At 40.4% G+C, this 15,201-nt stretch overlaps 1 protein-coding gene across 1 annotated transcript; it reads right to left on the bottom strand.

Annotated features, from left to right (window-relative positions):
* Positions 1-1,206: 1,206 nt before the first annotated feature.
* arglu1a (arginine and glutamate rich 1a) lies at positions 1,207-12,150 on the bottom strand. Its single transcript, XM_044018326.1, has 4 exons — positions 11,579-12,150; positions 6,914-7,139; positions 4,472-4,555; positions 1,207-2,726 (listed from the first exon to the last, which is right to left on the bottom strand). Exons 1-4 carry the CDS (start codon positions 11,902-11,904, stop codon positions 2,562-2,564), a joined length of 801 nt encoding a protein of 266 aa, XP_043874261.1. The 5' UTR covers positions 11,905-12,150; the 3' UTR covers positions 1,207-2,561.
* Positions 12,151-15,201: the final 3,051 nt, after the last annotated feature.

Raw genomic sequence — 15,201 nt, 5'->3', positions numbered from 1 at the left:
AATTTCTCCAAATACTTTGTTCATTTGATTTCTTTCTTACTGGATTCCATCACGGTTCTGCACTGCAACTTTCAAACTCATATATATATATATATATAAACATTTGAATGTCACTGTGTATTGTAAACAATTCTTAAAAATAATAGACACCTTATTGTGTCTTTATATTCCTTTGCTATTTTGTTGTCACAGTAGTATGTATGTATGGTAGATAAGAATAGGTGATTTGTGATTTGACACAGGTTTGTGGATGACACGGTGGAGCAGCAGGACCCAGGAGCTGGTCAGGCCGCAGTGGAGTGATGCTCTAGTCCCATGGTTCCCAACCTGGGGTTCAAGCCCCCCTGAGAGGGGCGCCAGAGATCAGACACTCTACTGGATAATTAGAAGTCCGTATCACCCCAATAAAAACTATAATTTCAACCTTTATAAAGCTATTTATCACCAACAGCTGATAAAGTTCCTGTTGTGTGAGAAAGTACCAAAGACTCACCGGGATCAAAAAAGAAAGCAAGGCAATAGCTTGGTTTTGATTCAATGAAAGCACAGCTTTTATCTATATACACTGTGAGAATAGGAACAAAAACCTCCTGAACTTTTTACTTTATTCTTTTTTGTGTGTGTGCCCTGGGTGTGGGTGGGGGGGGCTGGTTTGTCCTCGACACAAGCAAGGTGGGCTTCAAGGAAAAAAGGTTGGGAACCACTCGAGAGTCAGTGAGGTCGGCAACTACATGACATGCTGCTCTCTACTACTAGAGAATTGAACTTACAACTTAAAATGCAAGTCAATAAACAATTAAGTTAACCTGTGGTGATCTGACCTAACTTGACACATTAACACATTAAGTGTTAATGTGTCACGTTATGTCTGAAGTAATAGATCACGGGTTTGAGCTCAAATGCAGAGAATGAGGCAGGACCTTAGTGTGTCACAACAAGAACAGCTTTTTAAACCAAGTGGTTTCCTTAAGTCCACAATGATTTATTGCTTCTCAACAGGTCTGGTGGGCCATGGATGTATAGTGTGCTCTACAACCTGCAGATTAAACCACCAGCCAACAAGACCACATGTCAAACCCCAGCTGATTTAATAACATCACTATAAATAAGACCATACATTTTAATTTGTTATACATCAATAGCCATCGGTAGTTAAAACGGTTATAGAATTAACCAGTGGAATAAGATCTCACACACACGCAACAGTGTAGGCATTCAATGGATTTACTCAATGTTTCAGTCCCTTGACAAGTGGGGAAAAAAAAAAATAAAAAAATCACATGACAAATTCAAAAACAAGTCAGAATACCCACCTGAGGTCAGCCTCCCTAACTCACTCTCTCACACACACACACACACACACACTCACTCACACACACACACACACTAACCTCATCTTACCTTAACTTGTCCATCCAGATCGAATCAAAACTTACCAAGTTGTGAATTATCAAGTTCATTTACAACAAACAAAACAAAACTCGTGGAAGTTACATTGAGTCTATGGTTGGGAGTTGTTTTTTTTTCGTGCATTTCGCTGTTTTTTCCACAAGAGTCTGCTAAAAACAATGCTCAAGTATTTTGCCTTTTTACTGTTTCATGTTTTTTGTTTCGCTGTGGATCAATTTCTGTAACACACTCTTTATGTGGGGGATGGGGATCAGGAGTCGGCAGATCACATAGCAAGGCTAATAACATTACATCATACAGGAAACATCTCCCCTCTCTCCTTCGTTAGCCACGGGCTCGCTTATCTAAGTCGGGACACGTATCCTGTAGAAGGTGTGTGTGTGCTTCAGTCATGGACAGCCTGGTCATCCAGGCCTGAGGTTAATTTACACCACATTGATTTAAAAAGTGAAAGCTTTAACATTTCCTCTCTGGACTGGACTACATGCTGATAAATAAGGAGAAGCTGCTGATTTACATGAGGGGATAACATGGGGACAGGAAGTGACATACAGAAGTTGATGAGAAGTACTGTAACTGTGCTTTTGTAGAGGCTCACTTTTACAGCCCTTATTTAAAAAAGAAAAAGAACAAACATGGAGAGGAAAAACACAGGCCGACTCCCAGGCTGCACATGAACTTATACAGTTAATGAAACTAGAACATTGTAAGTCTTCTAGATCCGAAATTGGGGCTTGACTATTGACTTGACTATTGTCTGCTGGCTATGACGACATGGAAGGAGAACACAGGTGCTTGCTGTTACACCAGAGTTAAGACTCAACAGGGCATGAGAGCATGTTAAAGCATTCTACATCAACAGTTGAAATTCCCTAAAATTAAAACAAAACAAAAAAAGTCACGTGTGCCATGGGGATGAGACGAATGGAGCGAGCAGTCAGGTCCCTCTGCCTCCTTTTTGGGGGGTGGGGTGGTCGGGTCAGTTAACATGTTGTTCTGCACCCCTTTTTTTCGGCCTTCCTTCAGCACTTCCAAAACGAAGCGAGTGTTCCACCGAGGAGAAGGAGGAGTGGGGTCAAATGACAAGGAAGGAGAGCGGGACATGGGTGAAGGCAGGGCAGGATGTGTTGATAGAGGAGAGGGAGCAGTTTTCATTCGGTGGCCTTGAGGGAGAAGGAGAGCTTGGGCCTGGACTTGCCCTTGCCGAGGATCATTTTCTGCTCCTCCTTCTGCTGCCTCTGACGGTCCTGCTCCAGCTTCATCCGCTCCTCGTGAATTTTTCTCTGCTCCTCCACTATACGCAACTGGTCTTCAGCCTGCAACCACAGAGACGAAGCACAGGATTAAAAAACTGAGGTCAGATGAGGAGTGGAAACAACGAACCTCAAAACCAAGTGTCCACCCACTGCTGGCAGTGGTTCATTTCAGCCTCATCATGTCTAAATGAAGTCTGCATAAGTTAAATGCATCCGTGTCACTCAGTCATCTTGTGCTGGTGTGAACGTCATGAGATCTCAATCAGTAGAAATCTAATACTTGTAATGAAATATGAATGCCTGACAGGGCAAGGCTACAACAACAATAAGTATTGCGATTGTTTTCTTTAACAACAATAAAACTGTTATTTTCAGTCCACTGCACATTAAGACACATATTACTATATTAAACACATTGGGATGTTTCAGTCATGTAACATTTATTTCCATAAAGTTTCACTGGGCAGTTAAAAATCAAGCTTTTGTATTTATCAATATAATTTAGATTTTTTTTATTGCGATAATGTTTTGGCCATAATACTTGACTACCTTAAATAAAGGGTGGCGATGAACAATTAACTTACCATCAATGTATCTGTTGATAATTATCCTGATTAGGTTGTTTGGTCCATAACATAAATGGTTAAAAAACGTATCTTCTTCCTGCTCCTTTTTTTTTATTAATTAGTTAATTAATTAGATATTCTTATGATATCATATTTTGTTCTAACGACTACTGTCTCCATTATACTTGTTAGCAAAGAAACCATTTTTTAAAAAAAAGTCAGATTTTGTTTTTATTGACAAAAAAAAAAAGCGATTAATTTAGGGTTTGATTAAAAAAAGAATTAATTGTTTTATAGCTGCAGCCTAGTGCTGGGCAGTACACTGATTCATACCGAAAACTAGTATTAATTTTTGATTACGATATGAATTCTTCGTATACGACAAGACCAGTATATGAAGAACGGAACGTGGCACAGCAAATCACTGTTTGATGGTGGAACCTTTTCACTGCTGCACCACACATGCTAAGGGCTTAGCTGAAGAAATAGCTGTGTCTCAATCCAGGGTCTGAATCCTCCCAAGTGCTCAGCCAACGGAGGAAATGACTCCATCGGTTGCTCACTCAGGTCTAACCCACACAACTCACGGGCTTCCCTTCCCACAGATATAATTTGTACAGAAATAAATTGTCTACAACAATAGTCTAACAACAATATGCAAGTCAACTCAATAATTATTATTCACCGCAGAACTAACAGGTTCGACCAGGTCAAATAAACCTGGTTAAGATTCTTAAAGCTTCTCTTTAATCCACAAAAAAATAATAATTAAAATAGGAAGAATCAGCTGAAAGCACTTACATAAAAATCTTCAAAATGATATCATGATTATCTCATTTTTGCAATGTCATTATTCTAAAGTTTACTTTTTTTGCATTATTGTGTGTTTGGTTTACAGTTATCCAGAACCCACTGAACCAGTCTTGTGTGCCCTCAACTCCACTAGCGCATTACGAGTGCACACACACGCACTAAACTGCACCGCTTTCACAGGAACACCCATTCATAAAGAAATACTGTTGTATACCATGAAATTGTATGGAAAAATTTGGAAAAATACCATGATGTAAATTTTTGGACCATCCAGCTATCATGTCTATCAGTTGATGGGATGAGGACTATATGATTGCTAATTCAAATCAGAAGCAAAAACTCCATTCTAGTGTTACTTTTTCAGGATTTTTCAGGAAGTGACTCTTGTGGGGGGAAAACTCAAAATCAGCAGAAAACAGGGCGTACCAGTTTGGCCTGAGCATCGGCGATCTTGCGGTTATTCTCCTCCAGGATTTTTTCCAGCTCCTCCCGCTTAGATTTTTCTTCCTCCTAGATGGATGACACAGTGCCATGTTAGCGCACGGAGAGGCTACAGCCAACACACACACGCACACTCGCCCTTCTTAACTGTCTCTCTCACATGCGCACGCACAACTAAGACATTACACCATAGAGAAGTTTGTTTTGCCTCTCGTACATGACCAGCCTGACTTTTTAAAAATAAAAATATAGGGGGGAGGGGGGGGCATAGAGTCTGTGGGTGACAAATGAACCCTACCTTTAGAACTGTCATACCTACCTAGAAAAATTCAAAGCTTAGCCACACCTAGGGCACTCGCTGCATTACTTTGAAAAACATTCCAATTTAAACATGAACTGAAAAAAAGGGGGTGGGGGCACTCATCACACTCATGAACAGAAAACAGATTAGAATAACAGAAAATACAGTCTAGAAGAAAAACATTTACTTTTCTTAAAAATCATTATAAGCAAGAAGAAAAGGATACAAATAAAGGAGGGAATAGTTTTGGCTCACCAATGCACGTATACCTACGCATTTTCCTTGCCTGTGTACCTACACAACTGGTTGAAAGCATTCGGCATTAAACGGTTGAATATTTACTGTCTCGTCCGGACTGTGTGGCCCCTGTAGAGACAGAGAAGCGCTCCTGGGGAGGGAGGGTTGGGGAGGTAGGTATGGGGGACTCTGCCATACCACGCCCTTGGCATTCCTCTTTATTACTCTGAGCTCTGTATTGCTTAGGCTGAGCCTGCAGCCACAGTGTGGGTGTGTGTGTGTGTTTTAAATTTTCCTTTGTCTTTACAGTACGACGGTCCCCACTGAGACGATGGAGGGGTGAAGGTACAGGGCAAAGAGTGGTTGTCTGCGAGGAGAACCGGACCACGGTACACTTACACAGTACAGGACACATGTCACGGTTGTGAGCCGAGAGGCTGCAGGCCAGCTCACGTCAAGTGCTAGTTAGGAAGGTGGTAAGTTGTGTTTCCAAAATAAATAAAAAAAACAACACAAATGTATTTACAGAAAACAGTATTAAGTGTAGCAGCAGCCCTATAGGAGAAGCAGGTCAAGAGTAAAAAAAAAAACACATTTTTTTCCTCTGCAGAGAAAGGGTTCTTTATCTGAATAAAATCAATTTAAAAATGAAGAAAGAATATAAATTAACAGATGAAGGATAGACCAGAAGATATATAAACTTTTTAAACGTAGTGGTCCAGCATTACATATCCTGGAGCAGAAGACGATTCTCAAAAAGAACGACTGTTAAAGAGAAAGTGAGGGGATGGTAAAGAAAGAAAACCTGTACAGGGCAAACTGTCTTGTCAAGTAAACATAGATTTCTACACAGAAAATGTCACTTCAGTGTCAAAGTAATGGATGAGACCAAACTGATGCCTTGTTGATTACTTTGTTGACTATTAATTAACTACTAAATCTACAACAGCTAAAGCTGCTGGTCTTATCCATGAACAGCATCTAACAGTTGAGAGTGATGTGGAGACGTGTAAATAAGTGCATGCAGGTAAAGGTGACACCCCTGACTATTTTTCTCACTGTTGGCTTTCCAAGTGAGGGTCACTGGAATGCCTTCTCATTTATAATACATTATCACTGTAGTGTAAACAACCTCCCACCTTTGGTGCCTGGTGTGGGGTACTTTATCAGAGGCCTACCTTTATTTTGCAAAACAGGGGGGAATAAAGAAGCAAAAGGGCTTTCCTTAAGGCTGGAGCAGTTCCTTTTACAACTGAATTACAAAGGTAGCAAGACTTCCTATGAAAACATACATTTAGGCTAGATAACCTGAAACATTAATGAGAATAATATAACTATGTTAGTTAGTTGTCCATCTTAAGGCATTCAGGACATATTTCTTTTAAACTGCTCCCATTTACAGACATGAGCAGAAATACTTTCAAGTATGAAAGTATAAGATTAAACTCAATCAGAGGGTCTGTTTAAAACATGGCAAACTAGCAAAGTATAGAACGAAACCCTCTTAAGATTCCAAAAGTAAGTATAAAAGAATATACAGAGTACATAACTGCACAAAGTTAACTGCACTTTTGTATTTCAAACTTCATAAATAACCATGTAAACACAGTTAAACTGGTACTAAATAATAATTCGGACTAATGTAATAACTTTTTTCAGTGATAACTCACAAGAAATTGTTTAACTGACATACTTTCTGATTATATTCAGTGTGTTGTGTGAACAAAGGTAATATAAAATTGGACCACGGCTAGGTTAACACGGGCTTACCCTGTACTTCCCTAAGAAAGGCAAGAGTCAGAGCATGTGACAGGGACGGGGGGAAAAATAAAGGGGTTAGAGAGGTAAGGTGGGGGGAGGGGTCTGCATTCCAAACGACCGAGCGTTACCTCTCTGGCCTTCTGCGCTGCCAACTCAGCCTGTCGCTGCCTCTCTAGCTCTTCAAGCAGCTGCCGCTCCATGATGCGCTTTGCTTCCTCTACACGCCGCAGGACCTCCCGCTCGATCTCGTCCTTCCTCTTCTCCAACTCCTCCTCGACCCGCTTGGCCACGAGCTCCTCCACGCGCCTCGCCGTCTCTTCCTCGATCAGCTTCTCTTCTATCTCCTGCTGCCGGCTGGGACACAGAGTGGGACAACAAGGAAAGATGAGTAACACATCGCTTTCACACCAGGATAGTCCGGGGGACTCTATTCGACTGGGTGGGGAATGTGGAAAATTTTCACACCTTCATTTAGTGTGGTTCGCTTTCATACTGCACTTTTGTAAAGGGACCAAACCACCTAGACAACTTCACAGCTGCCCGAAACAAACAAGAACCTGCCAAGTGTGAGCAGCAGATGAGGCAACGAGCTATCCAGCCTGTTGCTCTGTACGTGAGACGAATGCAACAAAAAAATATGGCGGAGAGCCAGAGACAACTGCGGTTACACAGACGCCAGGTTTTCAAATCACATATATGTCCGTAAATCATTTCAATCGCTCCCTCTTTTTGGTTCCCTGGATAGTCCGATTGCCTTTCCCACTGTAAGGGAACAGCAACAGCAACTTGCTTACAAACTGAGACCCACGTTTTCAGACGGACCTGAGTTTTTTGACTGGTCCGCACCAGAATTCGGATGAGCTTTCACACCTGCCCAAATGAAGTAGGTCCATTTAGAGCGGACAGATTAGTCCTCAGGATAACCTGATTCAGAAAACTGAATAAAAAATGTTATTTAAAAAAATCACATTGCCCTAAAGTTTGTTTCACTCCTAAATTTTGATCTTCCTTTAAAAAAAGTAAAGAGCCTATTTGTTTCTTCTCACTTTAGCTGTGCTACCAAAGGCATCAGGTTAGAATTTAGATGTTTGCTATGTACTGTATCTTCCATCATAATATGTATAAGGTATTACTTTCAAATCTGGACAATTCCTGAATGAACAAAACCTTTAATAAAGTCACAAAACATCCAAGCGTTAAACATTTTTATTATAAAATGAGTTGTGAAACTGGACTAAAATAAAACCACAATGACTAAAATAACTAGGTGTGTTTTTAAATCGCTCCTGACAACTGAACACACAACACCCACCTTTTTACACTCTGTTAGCCAATGGGACATAAGAGACACTAACAAAGTCCTCCCTTATCTGCCTGAAGTGGCCCCATTGCCATTACACAGAAAGGGCACCTCAGGACATCAGGTGTGGGGACAACATCTCTGCTCTCAGGAATCTGTGCACCTCTGGCTACCAAACACACATACAAATTCGCTGTCCAAAAATAAATGGGCAGTGACAGTGAGTGTGTTTCCATGCACAGTTAATACAAGTTACAGTACTGCAACTGGATACTGTTCAATTGGACTACTGTCCTTGCCCCAGTGTACAAGCACTAGGGGAATGCATTTATTAAAAAAAAAGCATGTCCGCCTCCGCTCCACTAGGGGCAAAAAGCCCCCTTTCAGCTTGTTAGTGTAAGGCCGTTAACAGGGCTCCAGAGTGTGACCAAAATCTTTAAGAGTGTATACCTAACAATTTTTTTAGGTCTCACTGGTGCACCTGACACAGTCCAGATGAAAATGTAAATTTCTTTTGTTAGCGCATCATCTCTGTGTTCTACTGTTACCCAACTCCCACTCATGGTAGGATCATATCGTGGTCTAAACCAATAATGGCGCATTTCCACCGACAATATTTTTAGTACCTGCTCCGGCAAGATTCCAAGCGTGCTTAAGTAGGTACTATGCGATGATTGGTCAGACTGATGGCCGAGGCTGTACTCCAGAGACGTGTGGACAGAAATCAAGCCAAACAGTGCCGAATTGTAGATAAATTAAGTCTACTTAACAATCCTAAAAACGTGGGTTAATCTCCAACAAATACAGAAGTGTGGTGTAAAGTCACTAGTCACTAGTCACACAAAGTCACCACAGTTTCACTCAGCTGTGCAGTGATGACTCCGCCCACGTTAAGGAGGTACTTTTTTGTAGTGGAGATGCAACCAAATCGTGCCGTGGCGAGTAGAGCCGGTGGAAATGCGCCATAAGAGACAGAGCTAGGGCAGGTCTTTACCTCTGTTTGGCTGTGGTACTGTTCACTGCTCTAAGCTGTGGGTGTTTAAAAATTGCAAGCGACGCCAGTGTTGCTAAATCTGGCGACTTTTCAACTCCTCTTTTCAACTTTTGTCAAAAGCAACTAGCGACAAAACTAACAACTTTTTCATTGAAGACTCATGTGAAAGCACGTATCAAGAATCAAGAATTTTTATTGTCATTACGAGAACATAACGAAATTTTGCAGCGATTCCCGGCTGAAAGGCCCACAATAAAATAACAAAAATAACGGAAGACTTAACAAAACACAACAAAATGCATCATTCTGCAGTTAAAGTGCTCAACAAGCAGTGGGTGCTGCCAGGACCCCCTTCCCCTCCCAAAGCACTCACAGGCAGTCAGTCTCACAGCAGCAGTAATAGCGCATTCGTCAGCGGGTCAACAAAAAAAAACACAACTTGTCTGTAAAACACACTACATGCCATGGCAAGTGTATAGAAAAAGTGGCCCCTCTCCTAGCCGCATTTCAGTGGCAGGCAGTAATACTCAGGTCCTCAGTGGTATCTGAAATGATCTTTGAGATTTGAAATGTTCTATTTCAGCTCATTGAACACTTTATTTGTTTATATATATATATATATATTCATATATATATATATATATATATATATATATATATATATATACACACATATACACATATATATATACACATACATATATATACATATATATATATATATATCCATCTATCTATCTATCTATCTACATACATACATACATACATACATACAGATATATAAAAAAAAATGTGCTTCAAATAAAGACAAGCACAAGCGTAAGGTATACATACATGCAGTAGTATCTTGACTCCTAATCGCATTATCTGTGTGTGCTCGTCCAAATTTAAGATTTTTGATTCAGTGCCACTGGAGTCATATATATTAACATGTATTTTTGAAGTCTGTTTTTGTCAGACTAACACAATTTGTTTGTTTCTAATGTCATGTACACAAGGGCTGCAAATAACCATTATTTTCAAAATCAATTAATCTGTCTGGATTGATGAGATAACTTCAAAATACATCAGTGATCAATCCACACATCAGAAACATTCTATTTTAATGATTTCTTTGTTATATGGAGTAAAGAAACCAGAAAATAGTCACATCAGAATGCTTAATTTTGACGTGTCCAAACCAATTAACCTGTTATATATATATATATATTAAAATATATTAAAATATTTGGCAATTCATTCAGTCATCAATAAATCGTTGCAGTCCTAATGGAAAAATGTTCTGACTGCAGCAGGTTTATCGGCACCTAGTGAGGCAGGAACTTCATTGCTGCAGCAGCTACTCCAAACTGTGCCTAATTCCATTCTATGGTTACATTTGAATATGTGGTTTTAAAAAACAATAACTATCAGGAAACAACAATGGTGAAGAATGAACAATTTCAGTTATGAGACAGACAACGAGGTACCACCAAAACTGTAACTAAATGTTAACTGGGCCTTTCAATCACAGATGATAGTCAGTTGTGGTTGATAAGAACCAATCGGGAAGTGAATGCAGGTACCTCAATCATCTCTTTCAAATGTCTCACTTTCAGCTCATCCAGACTACAATGCAGCCCCAGAGCTTTCCAACGGAGCCAGCTGCATTTTAAAACATCTTTTTGGGAGCTCTTAAGCAGTGGTCACCAAGAACAATATGTATATCCAGAAGAGAATTAAAGCATTTGTAATCAAAAAGAGAGCATGCAATGTCAAACACCTGTAAACTATGAGAAGCTATACATGTTGAGATAACGTCTTTAAAATTTGATGTCAACGCCTTTGATGTAGCTTGAATGAGTGAAATTACAGAATAACATTGCACCAATTTAAGATTAGACAGTTAAAGTTGCAGACCTTTCTCTAAGGATGACTCTAGGTCCATCTTCCAATCATTATCTACAACTTTCGATTTGGTGTCTAAAGATCTCACTCAAGTTTCAGTTCACTTTTGTTACCTCCTTAATGTAAAGTTCTCTTTCAATATTTGTCTGACCTCACTCGTGTGTCAGAGGACTGGGAATAATTGCTTAACCAAGTATTTGCTGCCGTCTCACTTTACTAGTGTAGTTGTTACGCTTCTGCCATCTCTCCATCAGTAGTGATGTTAACATGCATCACTCCTTGTCACCTCAAAACACTACTATAACGAGGAACACAGGGAGATTTGAGTGGAGGAGATAACACTAAACAGTACTTCCTCACTGTAAATGTGAGCTGGTCCTTTGCTCCAAGCTGTGGGTTCTGCAGGTGTCAATTTACCTTTGACAGTCAGGGCCCAGTATCTGCTGTTAGCATGCGTTAGCGGCTAACTTGTTAGCATGTGCTAAGTGGCGCAAAGAGCTAACATGTTCTGGTGAACTGAAAGCAGCCGACATAGCCTAGCCAGGCCTACCCTAGCATTTAGCCTAGCACATATTACTGTTTAATGCGAGCTACGTTCTTAAATATACATACATCTTCCGTTGCCGTTCCATCTCTGCTTTTCTCTCTTCCTCCTCCTTTCTCTGCTTCTCGTCCAGAGCATTCCTCTTGCTCAGTGTCCTGCCGAAGATGTCGGTGCGCTCCGGCGGCGAGGCTGCTCTCTCTCTGCGGGACGAAGTTGTGGTGGACCGAGAACGCGAACGAGACTCTCTGCGACGGTTTCTTTTCGCCTCCCGGGACTTGGAGCGTTTCTTTGACCTCTCCCTGTCTCTCGACCGCGACCGGCTCCGTTTCTTACTGTGCTTGCTGCTTTTTGAGTGTTTGGAGCGGGACGAGCTGCGGCTCCGAGAGCGGCCCATGTTGACCACCTCCACTGGTCGAGCGCTTGCACCAAACCGCTGTGTCTTGCCTTATACGTGTATAGTATAGTCAAATCAGTCAACACTGTTGCTCTTTAAAATTTGTACTTGTACAGCGGTCACGCAAACAGAAATGATTCAGCAGATCTATACCGGAGAAATTATCATTCGAAATGGTTATTGTTTTTGCTCTACTAACTCAATAGTATCCCAAGGAAAGATGGCGGCATAGCGAGTTGAAGTTTCCCAGTATCCACCGCGGCTTTCGGGATTTTCCGGCGGTCTTCGGGTACAGTCTAGACTTGCCGTTAAGGTAAATGGTTCAACGTTGAGGGCAAAGGGATATTGTTCATCCACTCCAAATGGAGGAAAACAAAACCACTGTTCTCTGTTGTTTTGTGTTTTTTTGGAAAATCATCTAACCTATTTAAAATAATGAAAGGGAAATATGACTTTAACTCGAGGTATCTCCTTAGAGTCTATAATGGACTGAACATCTCAGTAATACTATTCTCTGACATTTAATCTAGTTAGATAGGAGAGTCAATACCACATAACCTTTGTGATTAATTCAATTATTTCATTATTATTTTTACTTTACATTTCATGTACCCTATTTTGCATTTAAATTATGAGATTTCCTTAGCTATGTGCCTTGTGAATTGTGTGATACCTGCCATCAACTTTGTGTAACATGCAGATTTGAAAACTTATTTGTTAATAAAACTTAAAAAAGGCCTGACAAATATCTTAGCACTTGAAAGTGACTGGTTATTGGTATATATTATTGGTGTGTAGCTGTAGCTGTCCTATTACAGCAAAAGTTAAAGAGACATAGCCCCGGAAGTGCCAATTAACGCTGTGTTTGAGTGTGTATCTGCGTCATTACCTCGCCTATGAAGCCCTAAAAGTCCATGTTCTGTGGGTGTGGTTTTGGTCTGAAACAGCGCAGCTGATGAGAGCATTAGTGATGAGACATGTTGAGACATTTACATTTGCAGCGACTAGGAGGTTTTTGACCATAAAAACTTTGCAAACAATCCCACTGTTGTTCTGTGGTGGCCATTTTTTTCAATGTTTTTTTTTCCTTCTTTTTTTTTTTTAACAATAAATCAATGAAAATGTGTTTTAATTTAATAATTTATATAATGTGGGATTTTTTGATTCATGTTCATAAGTCCCCCTAAATTCTACATACTGTACCATCCAACCAGGTTATTTGCCACATACCTGCATCGTTACCCTTTCCCGTTGCAAATGATAAAATAAGGGTTGTGAATACACAGAAACTGAATGAAATTAAAATAATTCTGAAAACATTTCAACACCCCCCGAATGACTCTTAATTCTGTAGTCTCTATGCCAGGCCTGAGTGGGGTGCTGTAGTGCTTCTAAAATACACCTTAACCAGAGAAGAAGACATTGCGCATGCACATACAGCGACAGAAACAGAGAGAATGAAGAAAGATAGGGCAACTAAGGAAAAAAAATACGTTGTTATCAGGCGAAAACAAAAAACAATCTCCAACAGTGAATGCAAGAGAGAGGGGGTTTTATGACATCATCACTTGACAGACTTTTACTTTAATGTGATCACCAGTAAGCAGAGCAGAACTACACTGATTACAATCAGTGGCCTATGTTTAACTTTGTGTGTCCATTTTAAAATATTGTATTCATGTACTATCAGGGGCTGAAATTAAGCTTTTACCTCAGCTTGTAAATATAGCCACGAAAGCATCAGATAAATGAACAACAAACAGAAAAAAAGGGGGAGAAAAACAGTAACAACCACTCACTCCTGCACAGAAAGATTGCTGTCGTACTCTGGCAAAATGAGGCCATTGTCAGAAGTTTCCCCAGAGTGCTGTGCTCAAAATAATCTGCTTTTACTTATTAAAAAACACATAACTCAAAAACTGTGAGAATCAACTTTAAAAAGGTTACACCAAAAACACACTGCTTTAACTTCAAGGAATACTTTTTTTTGTCATTTAATTTTCTTCTTATTACCTGGAGCTTAAAGCTCCTCAGAGTCTAATTTTAGATGAGAGACATCATTTTGCATTCACATGGAGTTTATCAAGGACACTCTTAGTTCTTTCGAAATGATTATGGTTGACAGTTGAGTGACTTTCAAACACAAGGCTCAAAAAGCATTTGGTGTATTCATCTGTGGGTCTGCATTGTCAGATTGAGTGTGAGAACAACTTCTGCCATGCTCTCTACCCCACTGCTCAAAGCCAAATCATTGCTTTTCTGTAGCTTTTGGTTGTCTCTCCACAAATTCTGAGGAATTGGTATGAGCCAGATATGTCTTGTTTTATTTGTTTTTTTTCCTCGCTTGTGTAACGGGAAGAGAGAAGAAGCCCTTAAAGCTGCTTTTGATGAATAATAGAAAATGCTTCATGGAGGTGAAGAAGAAAAACGCCTCTGTGGCTCTGGTGGCTGAGTTTGAGAATCAGTGGATGTGTAAATGAAAGAGTTTGCAGAGCTTGTACTGCCAAATGGTTTGGGGTGAATGTCAAAGAGAGAGGCAGAGGAGGAGGATTCAAAGGGCAGGTTTCACATTTCTCTAATCTGTACTTGAAATGCTGCCACAATGTAGAGTTAATCTCAGGAGAAACAATCTGGACACGTCAATGTCAGTCGTGACTTAAAGGTGTCACTGTGTCACTGGAGCACCACTTATTTTATTTGGCAGGAGAAGGTGCAGGTAATTTGATGACTGAGCTCTGGTCACTGATTCTAGATTAAATGACTGATGATGTCAATCACCATCTGTCTGTTTTTATACAGATTTTTAATGTGCACACAAAAAACCTGAATGGATAGACTAGTGGTGTTTCCTGATATGGGCCACATGGGAAATTAACCATGGCAGGCATTCTCTAGGGGGCGCCATGAGAAAAAAAGATTCCCATTGTTCTCAGCGCTCATCTGCTCAGGTCCTGAGAATAGGACCTTTACCTGCCGATGGTCATGTCAGCAGGAGATGCAACGTGATGTTGTAGCAGTGCGCTGACAAACAACAAACAACGACTTGAACACGACACAACAGACATCACAACGGACAATGGAGCTTTTCTGTTGTCCAATCGGCTGACTGTAACGGGTCTAGCTCCACCCGTAACGTATCATTACTCTGGTATCCCAAGGGAACAGGTCATGTTGGTACTATTCATAATGGAAATGAAAAAAAATATGTAATGTGCGAAACTGAACCATTCCACGAGGTGGAAACACACCATACGAAGAAATGATGGCGCGTTTCCACTGGCTCTACTTGCCTCGCCA

Source organism: Solea senegalensis, linkage group LG2 (assembly GCF_019176455.1).
Source record: "Solea senegalensis isolate Sse05_10M linkage group LG2, IFAPA_SoseM_1, whole genome shotgun sequence".
NCBI classification, from domain to species: Eukaryota; Metazoa; Chordata; class Actinopteri; order Pleuronectiformes; family Soleidae; genus Solea; species Solea senegalensis.
The sequence above is the reverse complement of the archived record's forward strand: the minus strand, read 5'-3'. Positions and strand labels throughout refer to the sequence as shown.